This window comes from Amblyraja radiata, chromosome 20 (genome assembly GCF_010909765.2).
Source record: "Amblyraja radiata isolate CabotCenter1 chromosome 20, sAmbRad1.1.pri, whole genome shotgun sequence".
NCBI lineage: Eukaryota > Metazoa > Chordata > Chondrichthyes > Rajiformes > Rajidae > Amblyraja > Amblyraja radiata.
This window is the reverse complement of record NC_045975.1, coordinates 24,183,242-24,210,738: the sequence shown is the minus strand read 5'-3', so window position 1 is coordinate 24,210,738 and position 27,497 is coordinate 24,183,242. Positions and strand designations below refer to the sequence as shown.

The following is a 27,497-nucleotide window of genomic DNA, read 5'->3' as shown; positions in this document are numbered from 1 at the left end:
CACGGGAGACCCGACCTTTTCTTTGTCGGGTCTCCGTTGTCGTTGGGGCTGCAACGAGGAGCGGCCTCCAACAGGAAGACCGGGGCTGTGGTGCCGACTACTCACCTCACCGTTGCGGAGCTGGCCGAGTCCAGAGCGGGTGGAGCTGTGGTGGACGCTGCTGCGACCCGACCCCCGGAGATTCGGTGGCTGCAACTGCGGGTTTGGCGGACAGTGACACCGGGAGCCCGCGGGTCCCTGGAGGGAGACCGCTTTTCCGGGCTTCCGCAACGGCGACTTCTCCCGCCCGAGTTGCGGGGTTGAAGAGCTCCTGGAGCGGGGCCTTACAGCACCGCCCCGCGCGGCTTGGAATGGCTGCGGGTCTCTGCGAGCGCGCGCCGGGGGCTCTAACACCAAGACCCGGTGCGCAACCTTGCATCACCCGGCGTGGCTTAATGGCCACGGGACAATTCGCCATCGCCCGCCGGGGGCTTTGAATTTGACTCTGACATGGGGGGGGGGGGGGAGTGCAGTGGAGAGAAAAGTTTTTTGGCCTTCCATCACAGCAATGTGATGGATGTTTATGTAAATTATGTTGTGTCTTGGGTCTATTTGTTTGTAATGTATGGCTGCAGAAACGGCATTTCGTTTGGACCTCAAAGGGTCCAAATGACAATAAATTGAATTGAATTGAATTGAATATTGCAATGTCTATTTGGATATCTGGAGCCATTTCTCTCATGCACTTAGAGCAGAAAATAATTCCCTGGAGTGCAGGAGGATGAGGGCGATCTTATAGAGGTGTATAAAATCATGAGTGGAATAGATCATGGGAGAAACCTATGATGTGCATTTGTCAGCACTGGGGATAAATAAAGTTATATCGTAACGTATCGAACTTGCTGGAGTTTAGAAGAATGAGGGGGGTGGGGGGGGAACCCTCATTGAAACATACAGAATAGTGACAGGCTTGGATCGAGTGGATGTGGAGAGGATATTTCCACTAGTGGGAGAGTCCAGGACTAGAGGTCATAGCCCCAGAATTAAAGGGCGTTCTTTTAGGAAGGAGATGAGGAGAATTTTCTTTAGTCAGAGGGTGATGAATCTGTGAAATTCTTTGTCACAGAAGGCTGTGGAGGCCAAGTCAGTGGACATTTTAAAGGCAAAGATAGAAAGATTCTTCATTTCTCTCATGCACTCAAAGCATGCACTCTGCTTCTCCAATGATTCCACCAGTTAAAAAACTGGTATCAACTCTCCATGTTCCATGTTTCTAAATTTTGAACTTACCCATAGAAGTGCCCTCTGACAAACTCCATGATGTGACTTTTACTACGGGCATGCAGGTTTTGAAATTCGTGCATGGCGGAGAACTTCTTTATGTTGAGACCATTCGGAGTGACCACGTCTGAGTGACAGAGAAACATAATGTTTAGAATGTGCAGTAACGTTAGAATGTGCCCAGAAAATTAGGCCAGCATCTGTTAGGTACAGTGAGATCCGGGTTCGATCCTGACTACGGGTGCTATCTGTACAGAGTTTGTAGGTTCTCCCCATGACCGTGTGGGTTTTCTCCGGGTGCTCCGTTTCTTACCACGTACCAAAGACATGCAGGTTTGTAGGTTAATCGTCTTCTGTAAATTGTCCCTTGTGTGTAGGAGAAAGCTAGTGTACGGGGTGATCGTTGGTTGGCGCAGACTCAGTGGGCCAAAGGGCCTGTTTCCACTCTGTATCTCTAAAGTTCAAAGATAAGCAAAAAAACTAAGTGTTGGACGAACTCAGTGGGTCAGGCAGCATCTGTGAAGGGATGTGGGTAGTTGGCATTTCAAATCAAGACTTCTATCAGGACTGAGAGTGTAAAGGGGAGCTGGTACGCCAGCCCTCTATGTACCACCTCACCTCTTTACACTGGCTATCTCCTGTTGCAGGGTCTCAACCCGAGATTCCACTGTCCCTTTGCCTCCACAGATGCTGCCTGACCCGCCGAGTTCCTCCAGGAGTTTGTTTTTTCTATAAGCTAGGATATTGTCCAATTCATCTCTACCCCATTGCGAGTTGAAAAAGGCACAACAGAGAATGTACTTCCTGCGGCAGCTGAGGAAGCACAATCTGCCACAGGCAATGATGGTCCAATTCTACACGGCCATCGTAGAGTCTGTTCTCACCTTCTCCATCATGGCCTGGTTTGGCTCAGCCACCAAGCACGACACCTGGAGGCTGCTGCGAATCGTCCGATCACCTGAAAAGGTTATTGGCTGCAACCTTCCCTCCATTGACGAACTGTACACTGCAAGGGTCAGGAAGCGAGCGGGCAAGATCATCTCTGACCCCTCTCACCCTGGCCACAAACTCTTTGAATCACTTCCCTCTGGAAGGCGACTCCGGATTGTCAAAGCTGCCACAGCCAGACATAAAAACAGCTTTTATCCACGAGTAGTTGCTCTACTCAACAGCCAAAAATCTGTAGCCTCCCTTTGATCTGGTATTTTGTTGGTTCAAATGCTTGATCAATGGTGTTTTATCATTAATGTTTTATTATTATTATTATTATTATTATTATTATTATTATTATTATTATTATTATTAATGTTTAGTGTTTTCTGAGTCATTCGTAACTGTCACTGTATGTCATGTTGTTACATGTGGGCGGAGCACCAAGGCAAATTCCTTGTATGTGAATACTTGCCAATAAACTTACTTACTTACTTGTTTCTGTAACTGATGCACTACAATGCTGAGAACTATATTCTGCGCTCGTATCTTCCCCCTATGGTACCTGAGTTTGACCTGATTATATTTACGTGTAGTATCATCTGATTTGGTGGGATTGAATACAAAACAAATTATTTCATTGTATCATGGTACACGTCACAATAAGAAGCACTAGAAACCCAGGTTTAATCCCAGCCTCGGGTGCTGTCTGTGTGGAGTTTGCTCATTCTCCCTGTGACCACGTGGGTTTCCTACGGGTGTTCCGGTTTCATCCCACATCCCAAAGACGTGCGGGTTTGTAGGTTAATTTACTTCTGTAATTTAATTGGCCTCTGTAAATTGCCCCTAGTGTATGGGAAGTGGATGAGAAAATGGGATAGCATAGAACGAATGTGAATGAGTGATCGATGGGCTCGGTGGGGCCCAATCTCATGCTGTGTCTCTGAACTAAACGCACCAGGCTTGCGATTGAGGAGATGCTCGGCCTCCATGGCGGTGATCTCCGAGACGGTGGTGAAGACATGAGCGCAGTGAACAGCAGCTCGCTCCATACAGTAGCGGTGGTAAATCTGCCTGCTGCCCGCTTCCTTGTCAACGTCAAACTGGACCAAGAGAGGAGACAAGTTAGAAAGTAGACACACAGCTACTAGTTCGGGGAATCAGGGAATCGTTAAAAAAATGAATCACAGAGCAAGGAGGAACTGCAGAGGCTGGAATCATGGGCAAAACACAAAGTCCTGGACGGACGCGAGGAGAGGGAGAGTATAGCCTCCATCACCTTCAAGGTCGTCTGTAGGAGGCACACCCCCGAGACACAGAGGCAGACGGGCGAGGAGAAGGATGTCGGGTCACGGGCCTACAACAGCCTGGGGCTTACCTGGATCAGTGGTGCTCCAATAATTCCAACATGGGGACTTTGGACTGTTACTTTTTCTTTGTAAACAACATATGGCGACTGTGCATTTGTGGGTCATGCAAAAGAATTTCACTGTGCTGTGCATACGTGCATGGGCGGAAATCCTGGGGGGGGGGGGGGACACACACACATCCCACCCATGTTTTGAGAGGTGGGGACAATCCACCCCCCCATGTTTTAGAATCCGGATTTTGAAATTCGATGAAAACAAACTATTAAAATCTCCGCTTTCCGCAAGACAGTGGGGGTGTACTGTTCAGCGCTTGTTAAATGTCTCTATTAACATCATATTAACACGATGTGTCACCAATTGTGTTTTGACCTTCAAGTATTACGAGAATTTCTTAAAGCTGTCTGATGCGGGTACAATTACCATTTGAACTAATTGAATGTATTGGTGGATGGGAACGATTTAAACGGGTATCGGATTTAAACAGGGGGGGGGGGAGAATTTAAATAGAACTATTGAACTAAGTGGGCCAATTTATTTATCATATTATTAGTTTGTATAATATTATTTATTATATTATTATTTAATATATTATATATTATTATTTATATATAGTGCTAATTTGTCCAGTTTGGATTTACAACTACATTTATAAAGTGAAAACAAATTGTTCCACTTTAGAATATTAATGTCCAAGTTGTGTTCTTGCATTTTTATTCTCTTTAGCCTGTGAAACTCATTTTATATATAGCATTATTATATTATTTAATATCATTATTTTTTTATTACATTATTCTTTTATATATTATTATTTATATAATGTGCTAATTTGTAATTGGATTTGGATTGGATCAGATGTAAATCAGATTGGATTTACAACCACATTTATGAAGTAAAAACAAATTTCTCCATTTTAGAACATCAATTTCCAAATAATAATAATAATAATGGATGGGATTTATATAGCGCCTTTCTAATACTCAAGGCACTTTACATCGCATTATTCATTCACTCCTCAGTCACACTCGGTGGTGGTAAGCTACTTCTGTAGCCACAGCTGCCCTGGGGCAAACTGACGGAAGCGTGGCTGCCAATCTGCGCCTACGGCCCCTCCGACCACCACCAATCACTCACACACATTCACACACAGGCAAAGGTGGGTGAAGTGTCTTGCCCAAGGACACAACGACAGTATTCATGTAGTTTTATTCTCTTTAGCCTTTGAAACTCTCATTAGGACAATCAACAGAGAAAGAAGAAAGAGTAGCGGGGACTGAAGAGACAGACGTACATTTTTCAGGGTGTTGTAAAAGTCCACGTTCCCAGCGCAGAGGTAGCGTCCCAGCAGAGTTGCGTGCGTGGTGAAGATTGTTGCCACAGGTATCTTACGAATCCGGCTCAACACCAGGCCGATGCCTGACAGCCACTCATGGAAATGTGCAAGGAGAAAGATGTCCTTCTCACACTGGGCAGCAAACTAGAGAAGAAAATATGGTTTAAAATGAAAAACTGAACACGTTGCAATATGACGTCAACAACTAGAGAGCGGTCCTGAGCTACTACCTACTTCATTGGATACGCTCAGACCATCTTTAATCAGACATTACCATGCACTATACGTTATTCCCTTTATTGTGAATCTGCCCATTGTGGATGTCTCGACAGTAAACATGTATTGTCTTTCAACAGACTGGTTAGCATGCAACTATATTTTTCTCTGTACTTCGGTACACGTGACAATAAACTAAACTAAATTATTATCTATTGTAAAAACGTACATCTCTAGATTGATTGCACAGACAGGTCTAAAATTACAAACAATAGTGAGAGGATGAAGACTATGGAACAGATGTGCCACAATGCTGAGAATTATATTCTGCATTTCACCTTTACTCTAACTATTATAAAAAAATATATAGTTCTGGAGTAACTCAACAGATGAGGCAGCATTCCTAGAGAACATGGATAGGTGACGTTTCAGGTTGGGACCCTTCTACAAAGACAATACCTTCTACAAGGAATACCTTCCAGGACAAGGGGTCACAGTTTAAGGATAGAGGGGAAATCCTTTAGGACCGAGATGAGAAAAACATTTTTCACACAGAGAGTGGTGAATCTCTGGAACTCTCTGCCACAGAAGGTAGTTGAGGCCAGTTCATTGGCTATATTTAAGAGGGAGTTAAATGTGGCCCTTGTGGCTAAAGGGATCAGGGGGTATGGAGAGAAGGCAGGTACGGGATACTGAGTTGGATGATCAGCCATGATCAGATTGAATGGCGGTGCAGGCTTGAAGGGCCGAATGGCTTACTCCTGCACCTATGTTTCTACAGCTGGTAGAGCTACTGCCTCACAGCCCCAGAGGCCCTGATTCGATCCTAACCACCCCGGTACTTTTGGTGTGGAGTTTGCGCATTCTCCCTGGGACTATGTGGGTTTCCTCTGGGTGCTTTGGTTTCCTCCCACATCCCAAAGACGTGTGGCTTAATGGGTTAACTGATCAGCCGGAAGAAGGGTCCTGACCTGAAACATCACCTATCCATGTTCTCCAGAGATGCTGCCTCATCTGCTGAGTTACTCCAGCACTTTGTGTCCTTTGTTTGTTAAGCAGTGTCTGCAGTTCCATGTTTCGACTATCAATTTTACTTGAGTTTGACATGATTGTATTCATGTATGGTACATCTGATCTGTTTGGATAACATGCAAAACAGAGCTCTAGGGGCTAGCAGAATCAAGGGATATGGGGAGAAGGCCGGCACGGGTTGCTGATTGTGGATAATCAGCCATGATCACAATGAATAGCGGTACTGGCTCAAAGGGCCAAATGGCCTCTTCCTGCACCTATTTTCTATGTTTCTAAAACAATGCTTTTCACTGTACCTCGATACATGTGACTATAATAAACCTAAACCTAATGAAGTGAGCAAAACTACTGATGAGAGTTATAACAATAGAGTTCTATCATGCATGGTTTCAGGAGCACTAAATATTCCTGATGAACAGTAACCTCCTTCAGTTCTCAATGTTAGCTTTGTTCTCCAAGATGGTGTCAATGCACAGATGTTCTCTTTTTCAAAATCTCTAAACAAAATGTAGATTGTTGACTGTATTTGGTCATTTTCGGTTATGTTCTGCACTCTATTTCCAATAACAATCTACTTTGCCCCTTGGGAGTGTTGAAAACCTCAACCAATTTGCTTTATTGAATGCATTGGAAGGAACTGTAGATGCTGGTTTACACTGAAGATGGACACAAAAAAGCTGGCGTTACTCAGCGGGTCAGGCAGCATCTCTGGCAAAACGGAATAGGTGAAAAGCAATAGTCTGAAACGTCACCAATTCCTTTTCTCCAGCGATGCTGCCTGACCCGCGGAGTTACTCCAGCTTTTTGCGTCTTTCTTTGCTTCATTGAATGCTCCCTTTAATTAAGCAGAAATCAGAGTGCTGGAGGAACAGAGTGCTGTAGGCCAGGCAACATCTGTGGAGGGAGATGGACAGGCAACGTTCTGGGTAGGAATCCTTCTTCAGCAACTGCAGGCTCTTGTGCTTCTATTTTATTGAGCTTATCTACTATAAAGTTGTATTCATTTTACCCTCTGATTGTGTTCCACATGAAATCCACGTGAACATCCAAGACCGCAAGAAATTGCAGAAAATTGGAGACACAGCCCCAGACCATCACACAAACCAACCTCCCTTCCACTGAATCCATTTACACCTCACGCTGCCTCGGCAAGCCCATCAGCATAACCTAGGATAAGTCGCACCCAAACCACTCCCTCTTCTCCCCTCTCCCACGAGGTATTAGAAGTGTGAAAACGTACACCTCCAGATTCAGGGACGGTTTCTTCCCAGCTGTTATCGGGCAAGTGAACCATCCTACCAACAACTAAACAGCAGTCCTGAACTACTATCCACCTCATTGGTGACCCTTAGACCATCTATGATCGGACTTTATCTTGCACTAATGTTATTCACATTATTCCCTCTACCATGTGTCTGTACGCTGTGGATGGCTCAACTGTAATCATGTATAGTCTTTCTGCTGACTGGTTAGCACGCAACAAAAGCATTTCACTGTACCTCGGGCCACGTAACAATAAACCAACTCAAACTCAAACTTCCCAATATATAAGAGTGTTTTACCGCTCGATCTCTCCCCACCGCCACCTTTCCGCAGCAACCCGCCAAACTTCACCACCAATGAACACCTCAGTCCACTGTAACCAAAATCTGTTATATAGAGATCCGTAAATGTGAGTATTTACTGTATTTGTAACAGAATGATACTGGGGTTGCCATGGTGATAAGCTTTCTTAAATTCCATGCACTAACAACACAGCTTCCTCTCTCCCCCCCAGATCTGTCACAGGCAGTTTGAAGAAGGGTCTCGACCCGAAACGTCACACATTCCTTCTCTCCAGAGATGCTGCCTGTCCCCCCGAGTTACTCTAGCATTTTGTGTCTACAGGCAGTTATTACACGCACAGCTTCTAATGGCTAACCTAACAGGAAATGTAACTCCTCAGTGATAGCAGCCCGCAATGTACTTTTGCAATTTTGACTGCTTACCAAATTAACGACCCATAAGAGAAATCTAAGGAACTTTTACATGGCACATAGCCATTATATTTTGCAACAACGATTATGGTAAATCAGAGAAGAGTGTTTAGTTTGCTCAAGAGTTGTGTCGATAGACAGACAGACAGACAGAGAGAGATACTGTGCCAGAACAGGCCCTTCAGCCCTCCAGTTTCCTCCCACACTCCAAAGGTCTACAGGTTTGTAGTTTAGTCGGCTTTGGCAATCTTTTTTAATTGTTCCTAGTGTGTTGGATAATGTTAGTGTAAGTGGATCGTCGGTTGCCACGGAATCGGTGGGCCGAAGGGCCTGTTTCTGTACTGTATCTCTAAAGTCTATGAGGGTGCTGTATCTTTAAACAAAACTAAAATGGGAAAGATGAGCAAATACACAGAGCACGGCACAAATATGAACACAGACGACATTCACAGATTACATCACCCACTGATCATGTTCATATTTACGCCAGTGATCTAGCTTTACCATATAAAGTAAAATATATAACTATTACATAAAATAATTTGTGCCCAAAGAAATTGAAAATATTTGAGGTTAAATAACCACGAGATAGATGGAACTGCAGATGCTGGAATCTTGCAGAGAACACAAAGTGCTGGAGTCACTCAGTGGGTTAAGCAGCATCTCTGGAGGAGATGTTTAGACAATGTTTCGGGATGGGACCCTTCCATAGACTCGAGAATGGTTGCTGTTAAAGTGTTTTGACCCAAAATGTCATCTCTCCATGTCCTCCAGAGAAACCACCTGACCCACTGAGTTACTCCAGCACTGTGTTCTAATTAAAACATCTACATTGTAAAGTAGCCTGACATTTGGCTGTTTGCAAATAAAACTGATACCGAGATAAAGAAATCACAGACAAAAGATAGCCCGACTGTTTGCTGAAAATAACATTCTCAGCAGTAAAGCAAAACTGCGATAAAGCATCTGTACATTGGAACTAAGGGGCTAACTGTAAATGACTTTTTCATTGTAAATGACTTTTTCATTGTAAATGACTTTTTCATTGTAAACTTCAGAACCAGCTGGAAAGAGAAGATTTACCAGGATTTTACCAGGACTCGAGGACCTGAGCTATAGGGAGAGGTTGAGCAGGCTAGACTCTATTCCAGAAGGATGAGGGGGTAATCTTATAGAGGTGTAATCTTATGGAGGTTTGAGAAGGCTCCACTCCTTCAACATCTGCAGTATGTTAGTGTAAGTGGATCGCTGAGATGCTGCAGATGTTCTATCAATTGGCGGTAGCCAGTGCCATCTGCTTCGCTGCTGCGTGTCAGGGCAGCAGGGTGAAGAGTGCAGACGCCAATGCGATCAACAAACTCATCAGGAAGGCTGGCTCTGTCCTGGAGGTGGAGTTGGATTCATGGGAGGTGGTCATCTCAAACTGCGGAGCATCCTAGACAATACAGCTCACCCCCTCCATGACACACTGGTCAACCTGAGGAGTACCTTCAGCAACAGACTGGTTCCACCAAGATGCAGGACAGAACGCCACAGGAGATCCTTCTTCCCTGTGGCTATCAAACTTTACAGCTCCTCCCCCTTCTGTCGTGGGGTAGACTGAGACTGACTCTTCCCCCTCCCCACCCCCAATCTTTACACATCCACAAAGCCTTTTCACTCGTCACTTTAATTTGTCTATTTTATGTCTACCTTCGATTGTTCCAGCATCTGCAGTACTTTCTTAATATTTTGATTGTGTCCTCTACCTCCAACAACCCACCTGGCATCACATTCCAGGCACCCACCACCCTCTGTGTAAAATGTTCTTTAAACCTTGCCCTTCTCAATTTAAAACTATACCTTTCATTCTTTGATATTTCCACCCTGGGAGAAATATCCCGTCTACCTTACCTATGCCTCTCATCATTTTATATACTTGTATCTGGCCTCCCCTCGACCACCGTAATTCCAGAGAAAACAATCCAAGTCTGTCCCACCTCCTCTCAGGGCTGGGCTGAACGTGAACCAGGCTCTGGGTCACAGATCGGAGCGACCGGCTGGTGACCGGTGCTGGCCTCTTACCAGTTTTAATAGGGGAGAGGATAACAAGTCAAATCTCTCAGCTCGGGACCCTTCTTCAGTTGTCACTTGCGCACTCCCTCAATGGATGCTGCCTGGTCAGCTGAGTTCCTCCAGCGCTTTGTGTTTTGCTCAAGATTCCAACATCTAACTTCATAAGTTATAGGAGTAGAATTAGACCATTTGGCCCATCAAGGCTACTCCACCATTCAACCATGGTTGATCCACCTTTCCCTCTCATCTGTAGTCCCCTTTCTCATCTTCAGGTCAACTCTCTCATTTCATTCCGTACCCCTACCCATGAGCAAGCTCTGACGTACACGGGAAAAAAATCTAATTTGATCTTTCAGAAATCAGATGTTATGATCAAAAGCTCAAAATTTATGATTTAAAAAAAGGCACATTTATATTGTCCAGTAGGATCTTTAATTTGGGTTCTGACATTTCTACCATTGAAAATTGCTGCTTGTTTAGTCATTATAATTTTGAACACTTTGATAGCACTTTCAAAGAAATATCTTTTCACTTCTCACATTGAATTGAAAAGATACTCGTATACTTACTTCACCCAGAAACCACACAGTGAGAAACCCAAAGAGAACTGCGTCATTGGCCTCTTTGTCAAACCAGGGAACTCCGATATTGCACAAATCCCATAGCTCCGTCTTCCACTGATCCAGATTGCAGCTGGAAGCTGCAATGTCTAATAGTACAACGTAAGGACTCCCATCAATCAGCCACCTGCCAAAATGAACCTGCAAGACAGAACAAGTTTCATGTCAGAGACCTCTTGGATCGTACCATAAGCATTGGTCTTCACATTATGCATTTCATACGGGCGCTAGGAGTCTGAAATAAAACAGAAAAGGTTGGAAATACTCAGCAGGTCTGGTAGCTCTTCGGGAGAGGAAGTCCATGTAAGTATCATTTCACTAACCACCACATTAGTTTCATCCTCAAACATTCACTCCCGTTCTCCTAGTAGGACCGAAGAAGACACAAACTGCTGGAGTAGCTCAGTGGGTCAGGCAGCATCTCAGGACAATGATAGGTGATGTTTCAGGTCAGGAACCTTCTTCAGAACCTTATACATAGATTCTAGCCCCTAGTAGGTCCTATCCAGTAGAAATACAGGGATGCATGGAACTGCATATGCTGGTCTCCAGAGATGCTACCTGACATGCTGAGTTACTCCAGCACTCTGGTATATATTCTGGTTTGCTTTCTTCAGCTGACACAGTTCAATATATTCAGGCTTTCTTGATGAGAAGATGTATTGCTACATTTTGATGGCATTAACAACATCATGGGTCTACACAGTTCGGAAGGATTTAGATGTGGAGTTCACAGAATAACTATATCAGATTTCCCTGTGTAATGCCACACAGACTAACTGTGCTGATATAAGCATGGTGTTCAGATTAATGTATTACAAATTCTTACAGCTACCAGTAGTAAGTCTCACAGCAGCTACCTCTGATGCCAAGTATCAAAGGGATGTATCACCATACAAGCAACACTCTTCCAACTACTAGGGAGTATTGCTATCTGACAAAAAAAATACTGCAACGAAAAGTAGGAGCTCGGAGAGGGAGCTGGTGAAGGACAGTACTTCTAACTCAGCTGCAATAGGTAGAGCAAAGGGGAAGATACAGAGTGCAGAATATAGTTCTCAGCATTGTAGCGCTTCAGTTCCATAGTCAAAGTCTAATGTCTGCAATGGGATAGAACTGAATCAAACAGTCCCAAGCTTATGCAAAGGTCATTTAGAAGCCAAATAATGGAGGGAAGAAGCTGTTCCTGAGTCTGGTGGTGCGCACTATCAAGTTTCTGTACCTTCTACCTGAAGGGAGCAGGGAGAAGAAGGCATGACCGAGGTGGGACAAGTCTTTGATAATGTTGGCTGCTTTTCCAGGGCAGCATGAACAGTAAATAGAGTCATTGGTGGAGAGTCTGGTCTGTGTGATGGACTGGGCTACAGTACATCACAACTCCCTGTAATTTCTTGTGGTCTTGGGCAGAGCTGTTCCCAAACCAAGCTGCGATGCAACCCGGCTGTAAGATTTCTAGGGTGCATCTGTAGATGTATGTACGAGTCACTGGAGACATGCTGAATTTCCGCAATCTCCTCAGGAAGTGAAGACATTGGTGTGCCTTCTTGGTTGTCACATCTATGTAGTTGGTCCAAGACAGATCATTGGAAATATTAATGCCAAGGAACTTAAGGGTCCCAACCATCATGTGCAGACAGATGAGATTAGTTTAACTTGCATCATCGTGGGCCGAAGGACCTGTTCTTGCGTTGTTTTGTTCTCTGTTCTATGTTCCATTAACCAGCACCAACCTTGAGCTTCTCTCCCTCAGGAATCCCTCAAGCCAGACCTGTCCTGGGAAGTCCCTGTTTTCATCTGTGTGCTATGCAGTGGTGGAATATGTGAAGAAATGGCCTTGGCTTACTGGTGCACAATACATGCTACCAAAGCTGTTACCAAATCTTCTAGAGCCAAGCCTTGCACCAAACTAGAACCAATAAAAATAATATTGTCTCCACTTTCCAAATTACTCAAGTTGAAGACATCTGCTGTGAGCCTGCTGTGTGAGGACCAGTCTCGCTGCCTACACACTTCCAAATTAGCAACGGGCATTTAAAGCAGCACACTGGAATCGAGAACCAGAGGGCATAGGTGATTTAAGGTGAAGGGGGGAAACATTTTATATGAATCTGAGGGGTGACATTTTCACACAAACGGTGGTGGGTGTATGGAACAAGCAGTCGGAGGAGGTAGTTGATGCAGGGACTATCACAACATTTAAGCAGCAATTAGACAGGTGCATGGATAGGACAGATTTAGAGGGATATGGGCCAATGTAGGCAAGTGGGACTAGTGTAGATGGGACATGTTTGTCAGTGTGGGCAGTTATTTTAGGGATTACATTCGTCTAGATTACAGACATTTCGCGTTTACACGTGCTTGATTTTCGTGGTTTTAGAATTTTTAAAGAAAGATTTTAGAATGGCACACTTGTTTAATTACTACCAAAGTTTCATTTACTTACTCCTATTTTCAGAAAAACACGCTCAAATTTATGCCTGGCGCCATATGGCACCGTAGTCGTGTGCGGTGCCGGGCATACGTTTGATTTACGAGTTGCTTTTTAAGCTTGTAATCCCCGTGTAAAATACAAGGTGTCTGTAGAATGATTTTCAACAAGGTTTTCACACAAAACCTTTCTCACGGTTTCAATTTCTTCCCTAAATCACATGCTGTAAAGTATAATTATAAACAGCATTTCATGTGTTCGGTTTCGAATGTTAAGTGAGGAAGAGAGACGTATCTTAGGTGTGGGATGACAAAAAATGTTTTCTCTTTAAGTTCAGCCTATACCATCATAGTACAGCATATACTATCACACCAGGAGCAGCTCATTATAAGCTTTCAAAAATAAACTAAAATTACCCAAATATTCCCAACATCATACACATAATTATGTTTCAAAAACTTTGCAACTATTTCCCCAGAACGCTTTGGAGTTTCACTCTCGGAATTTAGGAGTCCCACCTAGTCAATCATTAACAATAGTATGCTCCCTAAAGACATTCTTCACCCACCTTTACCTAATCGCTCCATTCTTTCTCTGGGTTGCTGCTCGTCTCGTCCTTGGTTAGACATGTTGCAGTGTCTCAGGGCCAATAAATGAGATCACAATCACCATAAAAACACTTTATTATTTTGATATATTTAGCATAGTACCAATAATGTTTCTCAGAGGTGAAGAAGCTAAATTCTCTGCAAACAGTGCCCTCCATAATGTTTGGGACAAAGACGCATCATTTATTTATTTGCCTCTGTACTCCACAATTTGAGATTTGTAATAGAAAAAATCATATGTGGTTAAAGTGCACATTGTTGTATTTTATTAAAGGCCATTTTTATACATTTCGGTTTCACCATGCAGAAATTACAGCAGTGTTTATACATAGTCCCCCCATTTCAGGGCACCATAATGTTTGGGACACATGGCTTCACAGTATTTTGTAATTGCTCAGGTGTGTTTAATTGCCTCCTTAATGCAGGTACAAGAGAGCTCTCAGCACCTAGTCTTTCCTCCAGTCTTTCCATCACCTTTGGAAACTTTTATTGCTGTTTATCAACATGAGGACCAAAGTTGTGCCAATGATTCTCCTAAACTTCTATAAGTGCACGGTAGAGTGCATTCTGACTAGTTGCATCGTGGCCTGGTTCAGCAACTTGAACGTCCAGGAGTAAAAAAGACTACAAAAAGTTGTGACCACTGCCCAGTCCATCACCTTTATTGACCTCCCCACCGTCGAAAGGATCTATCGTAGTCGCTGCCTCAAAAAGGCAGCCAAAATCATCAAGGACCCACACCATCCTGGCCCCACACACTCATCTCACCATTGCCATCAGGAAGAAGGTACAGGAGCCTGAAAACTGTAACGTCCAGTCTCTGGAACAGCTTCTTCCCCACAGCCATTAAACACATTGAATAAGCTCTGAGCTCTGAACTGGAAAAAGACTATATTATTATTTGTTATTTGCACTATATTTGATATTTATTGAACTTTTTCTTTTTTTACCCCACGTTATGTGCTGCAGCAAGTATGTCCCCATCCGGGACATATGACAATAAAACACACTTGACTTGACTTGAGAAGCCAATATGAAACTGAGAAACAAGAATAAAACTGTTAGAGACATCAGCCAAACCTTAGGCTTATCAATACCAACTGTTTGAAACATCATTAAGAAGAAAGAGAGCACTGGCGGGCTTACCAATCGCAAAGGGACTGGCAGACCATGGAAGACCACCACAGCTGATGACTGAAGAATTCTCTCTATAATAAAGAGAAATCCCTAAACACCTGTCCGACAGATCAGAAACACTCTTCATGAGTCAGGTGTGGATTTGTCAATGACCACTGTCCGCAGAAGACTTCATAAACAGAAATACAGAGGCTACACTGCAAGATTCAAACCACTGGTTAGTCGCAAAAATAGGTTGGCCAGGTTACAGTTTGCCAAGAAGTACTTAAAAGAGCAACCACAGTTCTGGAAAAAAGGTCCTGTGGACAGATGAGACGAAGATGAACTTATATCAGAGTGATGGCAAGAGCAAAGTATGGAGGAGAAAAAGAACTACCCAAGATCCAAAGCATACTACCTCATCTGTGAAACATGGTGGTGGGGGTGTTATGGCCTGGCATGTATGGCTGCTGAAGGTACTGGCTCACTTATCTTCATTGATGATACAACTGCTGATGGTAGTAGCATAATGAATTCTGAAGTGTATATTCACATCCTATCAGTTCAAGTTCAAACAAATGCCTCAAAACTCATTGGCCGGCGGTTCATTCTACAGTAAGACAATGATCCCAAACATACTGCTAAAGCAACAAAGGAACTTTTCAAAGCTAACAAATGGTCAATTCTTCAGTGGCCAAGTCAATCACCCGATCTGAACCCAATTGAGCATGCCTTTTATATGCTGAAGAGAAATCTGAAGGGTACTAGCCCCCAAAACAAGCATAAGCTAAAGATGGCTGCAATACAGGCCTGGCAGAGCATCATCAGAGAAGACACCCAGCAACTGGTGATGTCCATGAATCACAGACTTCAAGCAGTTATTGAATGCAAAGGATATGCAACAAAATACTAAACATGTCATTTACATGACATTGCTGTGTCCCAAACATTAAGGTGCCCTAAAATGGGGGGGACTATGTATAAACAGTGCTGTAATTTATACATGAAACCAAAATGTATAAAAATGGCCTTTATTAAAATCGGACAATGTGCACTTTAACCACATGTGATTTTTTTTCTATTACAAATCTCAAATTGTGGAGTACAGAGGCAAATAAATAAATGATGGGTCTTTGTCCAAAACATTATGGAGGGCACTGTACCTGTCTAAAATCCACTTCAACACCACTATCGTGTCTGCCTCCACCACCACCACCCCTGGCAGTGTGATCCAGGCACCCACCACTCTGAATAAAAACTTTGCCCCACACTCTTTAAACTTCTGCCCTTCTCACCTTAAACCTATGCCCGCTTGTCCTTGACTTTTCCATCCTGGGAAGAAGGTTATTACTGCCTAACCTACCATACTATTCATAACTTTATACACTTCTATCGGCTGTTTAGCTATTCACAATCCTTCTTCACAACACTCTTTAAAGTTAATTCCTATGCTTCATAGTTCCCACGGTTATTTGCTCAGCAAGACTGCTTATCCCTCCCTATATATTTAACCAGTCGCATTTTGAATCACACCAAACTTGGCAGAATGAAGGACCTTACCATACCTTGCAACCCCTGGAGTTCATTAAATCGATAGTGCGTTTGACGGCCAGGTTCGGTGGATCGATCAGCTCAACTTGCGTCTTGACACTATTCTCAACGTATGGACCAATCAATATATAATTCTCTCCATGTTGATCCACCGTCAACTTTGTTTTAGTTTGGATGACAGTGTAGATACCGCCCACTGCAACAAAGAAAGGAGAATGAGAACGTGAACACAGGAATACATATTAAATCCCATCGATTCTAACCTAAAGGAAGCTGTATACAACCTCCAAAGGAAAAGCCTCTAATGGAGTCTATATCTCCCATCTGATCCTCAAAAGGAAAAGATCTGTAGAAATTCTCAATTATTTAGACTAATCATCCACTCTTTGACAGTTTTCGCCTTTGGCAGTGAGATAACTCTACATTATCCCAATCTAGAGCACAGGAGGGTGAGAGGTCATTTCATAGAGGTGTACAAAGTCATGAGAGGAATATATTGCGTAGCTGCATAGAGTCTCTTGCCCAGATTAGGGGAATCGAGAGCCAGAGAACATAGGTTTAAGATAATGGGGAAAGATTTAATAGGAATCTGAGGGATAACTTTCTTACACAAAGTGTGGTGGAATGAGGTGGTTGAGACAGGTACTTTAGCATTTTTTGAGAAATATTTAGACAGGTACTTGAATTGATAGGGTATTTAGAGGGATATGGTCCTCTAAATACAGGCAGGTGGGACAAGTGTAGATTGGATATCTCTGGGACCGTATCCACATCCAATCCTAACCAGATAATTACTCCGTCTCTTCAGTAATGTAAATTTCCCCTATTTTCCAAACAAGTCAGCTGCCTCACAGCACCAAAGACCTGGGTTCAATCCTGTCCAGGGGCGTTGTCACAAGTCATACAGCAAGGAAACAAGCCTCTCGGCCCAACTTGTCCATATTGACCAAGATGTCCCATCTACACTGGTCCCCCCCCCCGGCTGCATTTGGCCCATCTATATAATTAAAAGCCTCATCTTGACCACTTCCTGTCTGCGCTGTATATTGATTTTAGAAAAAATGCTACTGTTTTTTCTAAAAAAAAAATCTAAAAAATGCTGTGATTTTTGGCCAATTTACTCACAGTCCTCCACCGCTTAGCCAGCCCCGAGGATTTTTCCCATTGATGAAAAATATAAAAGTTATGAGTGTTTAAAAAAACTTGAGATCAGCTGGTTGGTCTTCTCGCCTGTCAATCACCTATGCCACCCTCCCCCCTCCCTCTCTCCCATTGGGCAAAAGGTATAGAAGCATGAAAACGCACACCTCTATATTCAGGGACAGTTTCTTCCCAACTGTCATCAAGCAATCGAACCATCCTACGAACATTAAGAGAGCAGTCCTGAGCTACCATCCACCTCATTGTGGACCCTCGGACTATCTTTGATCGAACCTCACTGGGCTTTATCTTGCACTAAACATTATCCATGCTACTCCCTTTATCATATATCTTTACACTGCGGACGGTTCAATTGTGATCATGTATTGCCTTTCCGCTGACTGGTTAGCACACAAGGGCTTTTCACTGTGCCTCGGTACACGTGACAATAAACTAAACTCAAACTCGGGACCCTCTCAACCAGTTGATGTGAAGGTCTGGGCTGAATTTCAAAAATAAATTCAGATCAAACTTCAGATTGACAACTTTACCCCTTGCATAAGCTTCATACCAACTATCCCAGAGATGGGGCTGTATCTCCAGGGGACTGTTTCTCAATCTCCTTCTCTGGACTGCTCTCTGTCTCTACTTTGAGAACTTCCTTAAAACGTACTGTGACTCCGCTTTTAACAATCCTCCAATTATCTCTGAGCGTCTGGCTGCGTGACAATATTTATCAGTTTGCTTTCCTGTGAATCGCCCAGAGGATCTGCTCCCTATATTACACTCAAGCTGACAGTCTCCGTCATGGATGGGTTACATCTTGCCATTTTCCGGTGCATTAACATCAGATAATATATCGCTCCAAAAAAAATTCACTGCACCCAGCAGTTGGAAAAGGTCAGCAGTTTCTGTGGGGTCGTGTGACTAAATTCCAATAGTGTATTTAAATCCATTATACAGGCGGGGATTGCGTCATTACTCTTGGGAATGGCAACTGTTCCTCCAACAAGACAGGGTCCCGATCCAAAATGTCATCTGTCCGTTTCCTCTCCAGGTGCTGCCTGGCCTGCTGAGTTCCTCCAGCACTTTACTCCAGGTCCCAGCATCTTCAGTTCCTTGTGTCTCCAGCTATTTGTCCTCGAACTATTTGTCCAACTCAGCCGGCTGAAAGCTGCTCAAGGAGATGCTAGAGAGGGCGTTAGCTTGTTGTTGGACAACATTAGTGGCAGCACAGTGACACATTTGGTAGAGCCGCTGCTTCACAGGTCCAGAGACCCAGGTTCAATCCTGACCTCGGGTGCTGTCTGTAGAGTTTGTACATTCTCCCTGTGCTCCGGTTTCCTACCACATCCCAAAGGCGTGCAGGTTTGTAGGCTACTTGGCCTCTGTAAATTGCCCCTAGTGTGTAGGGAGTCGATGAGGAAGTGGGATCATGTGGAACTGGTGTGAATGGGTGATCAATGTTCGTTGTGGACCTGGTAGGTCGAATGGCCTGTTTCAATGCTGTATCTCTAAACTAATATTAAAATGGGATGCAAGGTTTTGTTGTGAGTTATTTAATTTTCATATATTAGATTAGAGTCTGCATGGGCAAGTGGGTGGAAGGGCTTGTCTCCACACTGTATGAGAGTACATGTTATATTTAGAACAATAGTCCAGGGCCAGGGCTGGCCACTGCCTCTGCTGGTCACCCAGAGCAACACTGACATTTAAAAATGACCTTAAGCACCGTGACTCTGACGGCAGAGCTGTCACACGCACTTGTACTCAAGTCACAAACAAAATGCCAGCCATACCATGCCAGTCATGTGCAGGGAGCTTTGCATTCGATGTGTCAGGTCACCAGCCTTTCAGCAGAGGCAGATGGGTGCAGGATCCTGCAGCTGTTTCCCCAAAGGTAAGAGTTGGCACTCCTCAACTCTATCCACCCCCACTGGAGCAGGCACTGGCAGTCCAGTGGTGGTGCACTGGAACACAGACAATCCACTGGTAAGTGTTCGCAGGAACAGAGGGAATAAAGTGGTGGCATTCACTAAAAGAGGCAATCCAGTGGCAGCTTCACTGGAACTGAGGCAGTCCAGTGGTGGTATTGGAAATGGGCATTTCAGTCCACCAACTCCACGCTGACCATCTATCACCCGTTCACACTAGTTCCATGTTATCCCACTTTTGCATCCACTCCCTACTCATTTAGGGCAATTTATAGATGGCCAATTACCAACAAACCCACACGTCTTTTGGATGTGTGTGGAAACTGGAGCACCCGGAGGAAACCCACGCAGTCACAAGGTGAACATGCAAACTCCACACAGTCAACAAGGAACCCGGGCCCCCGGCACTGAGAGGCAGCAGCTTTACTCACTCTGCCATTGTGCTGTCCGCTATCTCTGACTAGTCTGTGGTTTTCTGAATGGCAATTGCTGTCTCCAAAATTTAGTTCAGAAATTCGCCCCCACCGACAGCAGGTTGATTAGTCAGAAATCTCAATACCTTTCCCCTTCTTTATATAACGGGTATCTTATTAGCCAGCTTCCATCCTGCAGCGCCATGCCCATAAGCAGAGAGGATTAGAAAATGTTGGACAAAGCATTTGCTATCTCTTGGCATAGTGCCCAGGAGACATTTTCTTCTGGATCTGATGATTTATCAGTTTAGGCGATGCTGAAACGTTTAGTACTTCCTCTCTCAGCCTGTTTATCTCATCCAATATTTCACTCTCCCTGCTTACCTGTAATGGCTGCATTGTTTAGTTTAGTCTAGAGATACAGTATGAAAACTTTGTCCTGCTGAGTCTACACCAACCATAAATCACCCATTCTCACTAGTTCTGTGATATCCTACTTTCTCGTCCACTCCTAACACACTCGGGGCAACTTACAGAGGACCAATTAACCCACAAACCCGCATGTCTTTGGGAAGTGGGCGAAAGTTAGGGACCTAAATTTTAAGAAAACATCTTTCAGCTCCAAAATCCATTTAAAGTTTTCCCATGACCTTTAAATCAATTATAAAGAAAAAATGTTCATGCTCTGAAATGTTATTTTTATTAGTGTGCCGTGTCGCTTCACAATTTGAATGTAATATAAATAATATTAGGCAAAACATATGAAAAATAGACAGTTCTACCAAGACTGATTTTATCGAACAAATATGCCTATATATATGTTATAGTGTTCATTATTTCCCACTTCTGACTTCTTCCCATCTCCAGCAATAGTAAGTAAGTAAATTTTATTTATATAACACGTTTAAATCAACTCACGTTGAAACCAAAGTGCTTTACATAGGAGAAATAATTAGATTCCGTACATCCATAGAAAAATTTGAAAAAGAAAAATGACACAACACATTAGAGAATTTAACATGAACATCCCCCCACAGCAGAATCAACATTTTCCACCGTGGGGAAAGGCACAAGATAGTTCAGTCCTCTTCCTCTGTGATCACCCGAGGTCGGGCCTCGGTGGTTACTGGAGAGAGAAAGCAGAGGACTTCACACTATATCCAAAGCCAAGAGATTTCATTCCCCAGAGACCTTTGTGGAAATTATGTAATAATACTTTTCATCTTATTATTAATTGCAGCAGCACTGCTTTCAGTCATATTAATAGAAATAACTATTCCATTGCCATTAGGATCTACAATTAAAAGATACTGAATCTAGGAGATATGGCACCACTTGTTTGTGGGATCTGTAGACTAGTTCTGTACAATTTGCTAATCGGGGATGTGCTTAGGCATGGCAATACTCTACTGGACTGTTTGTAAGAAAATAATTTCACTGTGTGTTTGCACTTTGCACATGTGACAATTAAACAACTATTGAACCATAAAGGCATGATTGAACTTGTAGCAGATTAACTCAATGGGTGTGCCAACTTCCTGAGGAAACTCGGCATGTCTCCAATGACTCTTACAAACTCCTACAGATTCACCATGGAGAGCTGACTGTCGGGTTGCATCACACCACTTTCAAAGGCTGCAAGAAATTGCAGAGAACTGTGGATATAGCCCAGCCCATCACACTGACCAGCCTCCATTGACCATTCACTCCATCCACACCATGCTACATCAGAAAAGCAGCCACCATAATCAAGGACCTTCCCCATCCTGGTCATTCCTTCCTCTCCCTGCTCCTGTCGGGCAGAAGATACAGGAGCTTGAAATCGTGCACCGCCAGACTCAGTGGCAGCTTCTTCCCCTTTGTTATCAGGCTTCTGAACATTCCTTCAATAAGCTAGGCTACTGTTCAAATGGTGGAATCACCCATGGCCACAGGTGACACCAAGTGTGGAGACTGCAAGGAAAATCCTCTGCAACTCTTCCTTCAATCTCTGCCCAACCATCACCCAGAGACCTGCTGGGAAATGAAGGAAGCAGCTTTGCCCAGCCTGAAGCTCTTAAATCTACATTGATATCTGAGTTCATATACGGAGCCTCCTGCAATTACTATTCAAGAGTCAATGTGACTTTATTATCATATGTCCCGAAACAGAACAACAAAAATTTTCCTTGTATAGGAAGGAACTGCAGATGCTGGTTTAAACCAAAGATAGATACTAAAACCTGGAGTAACTCAGTGGGTCAGACAGCATCTCTGGATAAAAGGAATAGGTGCCATTTGGCATCAAGACTCTTCTTCAGAAATTCTTACTTGCAACAGGAGAACAGATATGTAAAGAGTACCCTTAAAACCCATAACAGACTACAAAACAGTTATAAAAATCCACACATACAAATAATAGTGCAAAATCAAAAGTAATGCCCTCAAGTCTATGTAGTTCGGAGCCTATTTGGAGCTTGTAGTGTTTATAAGCCTGATGTTTGTTGGGAAGAAGCTGCTCCTGAATTTGGACGTTACAGTTTTCAGGCTCCAATATCTTCTTCCTCATGGTAGGGGTGAAATGAGTGTGTGCCCAAATGGTGTGGGTCTCTGATGATGCAGGCTGGCTTTTTGAGGCAGCGACTCCTGTAAATCCCTTCGTGGGTAGGGAGAGTACCTGCGATGGACTGGGCAGTGTCCGCCACTTTATGCAGTCTTCTGCGCTGCTGGGCCTTCGTGTTGCCGAACCAGGACATGATGCAACCAGTCAATATGCTCTCTACTATTCAATAAGCAGGTACAAAAGTGTTTTATGAAGTACTTTATTTAACAAAATGCTAGCTAATTTAGAAAAATATCATATTGACCTTTATTTAGTTCAAAAGCATTTTGGAATTATGTACATGAAGTCTTGGCCCATTAAGTGGCTGAACTATACTTAGATACACTCAAAGCTGAATGCTGTCTCAGATGTATCCTCCTGTTACAAGACGGTAATAGTTTCACACGATCATCGCCTGTGAAATGTATGTGTCATATGATGAATATCAAATGCTGATTCTGATGAAGTCTGACACCATCACCAAATTTAGGGAATTGGAATGAAGCTGCTTTAAACGGCAATTTTGATGTCACCAATCTACACACATTCCACTATAACTGAGGGAACTGAAAATTATCAGCTACTTCCCTTCCTCAGACCTCCACTTATACCGCCTTCTGTGGAACTTTAAATTAATATCAGTTTGTTGCTGGAGATGAGTCACCAGCAGTCAGCGATTTGTAGCATTGGGAGGGAAACGTTGAAAAATGAATCATGTCCTTGCAGACCGGTTTCATCTGCAATCACATTTATTGTATCCTCACACCAAATGTATTGCCCTTTCCTTTCCAGGAATCTTTGGTTCCTGCCCTTCGTCTCTGTTAACCGCACACAAAACCCCAGTGAATTATGAAATTGAATGATTGAAAGATACATAGAAACGTAGAAAATAGGTGCAGGAGTAGGCCATTTGGCCCTTTGAGCCAGCACCGCCATTCAATATGACCATGGCTGATCATCTAAAATCAGTACCCCGTTCCTACTTTTCCCCCCATATCCCTTGATTCCTTTAGCCCCAAGAGCTAAATCTAATTCTCGCTTGAAAACATCCAGTGAATTGGCTTCCACTGCCGTCTGTGGCAGAGAATTCCACAGATTCACAACTCTCAAGGTGAAAAGGTTTTTTCCTCATCTCAGTCCTAAGTGGCCCACCCCGTATTTTTAAACTCCCCCAACATCGGGAACATGTTTCCTGCATCTAGCCTATCTAATCCTTTGAGAATCTAAATGTTTCTATAAGATGCCCTCTCATCCTTCTAAATTCCAGTGAATACAAACCCAGTCGACCCATTCTTTCCTCATATGTCAGTCCCACCATCCTGGGAATTAACCTGGTGATCCTACGCTGCACTCCCTCAATAGCAGATTAACTCCCTCAAATACAGCAAATGAAACAGGCCCTTCGGCCCACCAGGTCCACGCCGACCATCGATCACCCGTTTACTCTAGTTCTATGTTATCCCATTTTGCATCCCTTCTTGCCCAAGTGCTAGAGTATTCTTGATAATAGTGGTAAAAACGTTTAGCCCTCTGCACCTTTAGCTAAATGGCTATTTAGTCTGTGGGCAATTCAACTAATGAATTAAGTTCTGTTGGCAAGTGCACTCGTCAGTATAGAGCAAAACACAACATGTTGGAGGAACTCAGCGGGCCAGGCAGCATCTGTAGAGGGAACGGTCAGTATGGAATCGATTTGCACAGATTGACAAAATTTAATGCTCTACCCTTGTTCTAGCGCTCTAGCGGTTTAGTTAATGAACAGTCACAGTCACTGTTTAGGACCACATATAAATATTCACAGTCTGGTGAAGCCCTGGAAAATAGCTTACAGCCCAACAGTATGAACATTGAGTGTAGAAAGGAACTGCAGATGCTGGCTCCCATCCTTTTATGTGCAGAGATGCTGCCTGACCCGCTGAGTTACTCTAGCACTTGTGTAGGAAGGAACTGCAGATGGTGGTTCATACTGAATATTAACACAAAAATGCTGGGGTAACTCAGCAGGTCAGGCAGGGTTTGAAGAAAAGTCTCAACCCGAAACATCACCCATCCTTTTTCTCCAGAGATGCTGCTTGACCAGCTAAGTGACTCCAGCACTTTGTGTCTACAAAGTGATTCCAGCACTGTATCACTTACCAGGCTTTGTCCCGTCTCCCACTCTATTCCAGCTCTTCCCCCCCCCCCCCCCCCCCCCCCACCCCACTATAATAAGTCTGAAGTAGGATCCCAACCCTGTCCATGTTCTCCAGAGTGCTGCCTGACCCACTGAGACTCCAGCAGTTTATGTTTTTTTAATCATGTAACTATACATTTCTGGCGCACAGGAGGTTGAAAAGCTTGTTATCACACTACAGAAAGTAACTTTGTAGCCAATTTGTTGCATCACCTGCTTCAATCATTTACGGGGAAACATTTTCATGAAACTTGAAAATGAATACATTGTTATATATACTGCAGAAGCAACCAAAAGCAACCTTTCTGATCATGGCATTATGCAAGTAAATGCTGACATTGAGAGCTCCATGCTCCTTGGTTTTCTAACTCTGTACACAGGGTGAAGTGCCAAGAAAAGGCTGGGGCACTTGCAAATGAGAGAAGGGACCTCTCAGAAAGCCTGAGAAACACTTTCACTCAGCTTTTGATAACGACACAGGATAAATTGAAGGAAAATCGTCTATTATTTTACAGGGTGGCACGTCACACTATTTGGTCTGGACATTTCCAATACGGACAGAAAATACTTCACACAGTTGACAAGTATATAAAGAGAGTTTAAAAGAAAAGTTTAAGTCATATTCAACTGTATAATGTAGTTACAAGGAACCGCAGACACTGGTTTACAAAGAAAAAGACACCAAGTACTGGAGTAACACAGTGGGATTTTCCGGGTCGGGACCCCTCTTCAGATTGAGGAAGGGTCCCATCATAAAACGTCACCTATCCATGTTCTCCAGGGATGTTGTTGCCTGACTTGCTAAGTTACTTCAGCACTGTGTCTTTTTTTTCCAACTCTATATTGCTGTTCTTTTTCCCCAGTGTTATCCCACTAATAATTATTATTTTAGAATCATACAGCATGGAGCAGGCCCTTTGGCCCAACTCATCCATGCTGACCAAGATGCCCTGTCTACGCTGCACCCATTTACCCACAAGCCTCACACCTCTCTAAACCTTTCCTACCCTTGTACTGCTGAAGTAAAATATGGACTCGGTCACTTCTGGGTGGTGACAGTCATTTTCCCAGTGGGAATGTCAGCATTCCTTGTGCAATGTTCCCTCTGGATCTCCCAGGGCACACTGGGCCACACTGTCCTGGGACAGTTCACTACTGGGCTCCCTAACCATGAAGCAGGAGGCAAAAGGTGCCTGCATGTACATGGATGGGATTTAGTTTAGTTTATAAATACAGCATAGAAACAGGCCCTTCAGCCCACTAAGTCCATGCCGACCATCAATCATCCATTCGGACTTGTTCTACGTTTCCCCACTTTCTCACCCACTCCCTTCAGTACACTGGGGACAATTTACAGAGGCCCATTAACCTACAAACCTGTACGTCTTTGATATGTGGGAAGAAACCGGAGTACCCGGAGGAAACCCAAGTGGTCATAGGGAGAACGTTTAAACTCCACACAGACAGCACCCGGTCTGGATCGAACCCACGTCTCAGATGCTGTACCCACTGCGTCATTGTGGGCTAGGCTCAACAGAAAATGCAGGGAAAGAGTTCAATCATGCTCCGTATCCTCCCCCTCAGCTTTACATTACCCATGTCAGGAGTAGGCATCAAATCATCTCCATTCAAAGTGTACGAGTACCAAAGAGGGTTTTGTTTTTTCTTTAATTTACTCAATTTCATTATTCTTTATTAAATATTTACTATTATAATCACAGTTATTGACCATTAAAATATATTCCAACTACTTTTATATGTTGGCAGAAGGGGTTTGCAGATGCTGGAATCTGAAGAAGGGTCCAGACCCAAAATATCATCTGTCCATTCCTGCCAGAGATACTGCCTGTTCCACTGAGTTACACCAGCACATTGTGGCTTTTTGTAAACCAACTATTAAAAATCCCCATCACCTGTATCCACCTATCAATAGCCAGCATTTGTCCCGCTCCCACCTCTCTCCACCTTACTATCACCACTCAAGAAGGGTTCTGACCCAAAACGTCACTTATCAATTGCCTCTACAGACAATACCTTGTGCCTTTTCATTAAAAAAACCCCTATCAACTGTATCCACCTATTACCTGTATCCACCTATCACTTGCCAGCATTTGTCCCACTCCAACCTGCAAGCTTTCCCCACCTTACTATAATCAATCTGAAGTCGGGTTCTGACCGAATGTCACCTATCCATGTTCTTCAGAGACGCTGCCTGACCTGCTGAGTTACTCCAGCACTTTAGGTTTTAAATGTATCTGGTCATCAGGAACATTTAGAAGGATTAAGGAAAGATCTTTGACAGGACCTGGTAACTCAGCCACACCCTCCTGAAAGTCACCCTGTCCCTGGTTGGCGTGTCAGAGGATAAGCATAACATAAACAGATGGTGAAGTCCAAGATTCCAGCTATAAAGCATAATTCTGTACGACTATATCAGTCTGTATGTGACCAATCCCCAAATTGGTATATCACTAAATGTTACACATGTTATCATTTCTCTGTGCACTGTGGACAACTTGATTGTATTCATGTCGTTTTTTTGTTTACTGAATAGCATGCAAACAAAAGCCTTTTATTATAACTTGGTACCAGTGACAATAATAGCTAGACTAAAAAGGGTCTCGAAGAGTTAACAAAGTTGAATGAGAATTCCAACCCGAAACATCACCTATCGATGTTCTCCAGAGATGCTGCCTGACCCGCTGAATTACTCCAGCACTTTGCCTCCTTTTGTGTAAACCAGGATCTACAGTTCCTTGTTTCC

At 43.6% G+C, this 27,497-nt stretch overlaps 1 protein-coding gene across 1 annotated transcript in view; it reads right to left on the bottom strand.

Moving 5' to 3' along the window:
• Positions 1 to 27,497, bottom strand: part of LOC116984719 (glycogen [starch] synthase, muscle-like) — a 62,991-nt gene that overhangs the window by 34,800 nt on the left and 694 nt on the right. The window contains exons 2-6 of the mRNA XM_033039053.1: positions 16,507 to 16,688; positions 10,739 to 10,930; positions 4,849 to 5,034; positions 3,149 to 3,293; positions 1,270 to 1,387 (exon numbers count right to left, since the gene is read on the bottom strand). Coding sequence (XP_032894944.1) covers positions 1,270 to 1,387; positions 3,149 to 3,293; positions 4,849 to 5,034; positions 10,739 to 10,930; positions 16,507 to 16,688 — 823 coding nt within the window. The remainder of the gene's footprint in view (positions 1 to 1,269; positions 1,388 to 3,148; positions 3,294 to 4,848; positions 5,035 to 10,738; positions 10,931 to 16,506; positions 16,689 to 27,497) is intronic.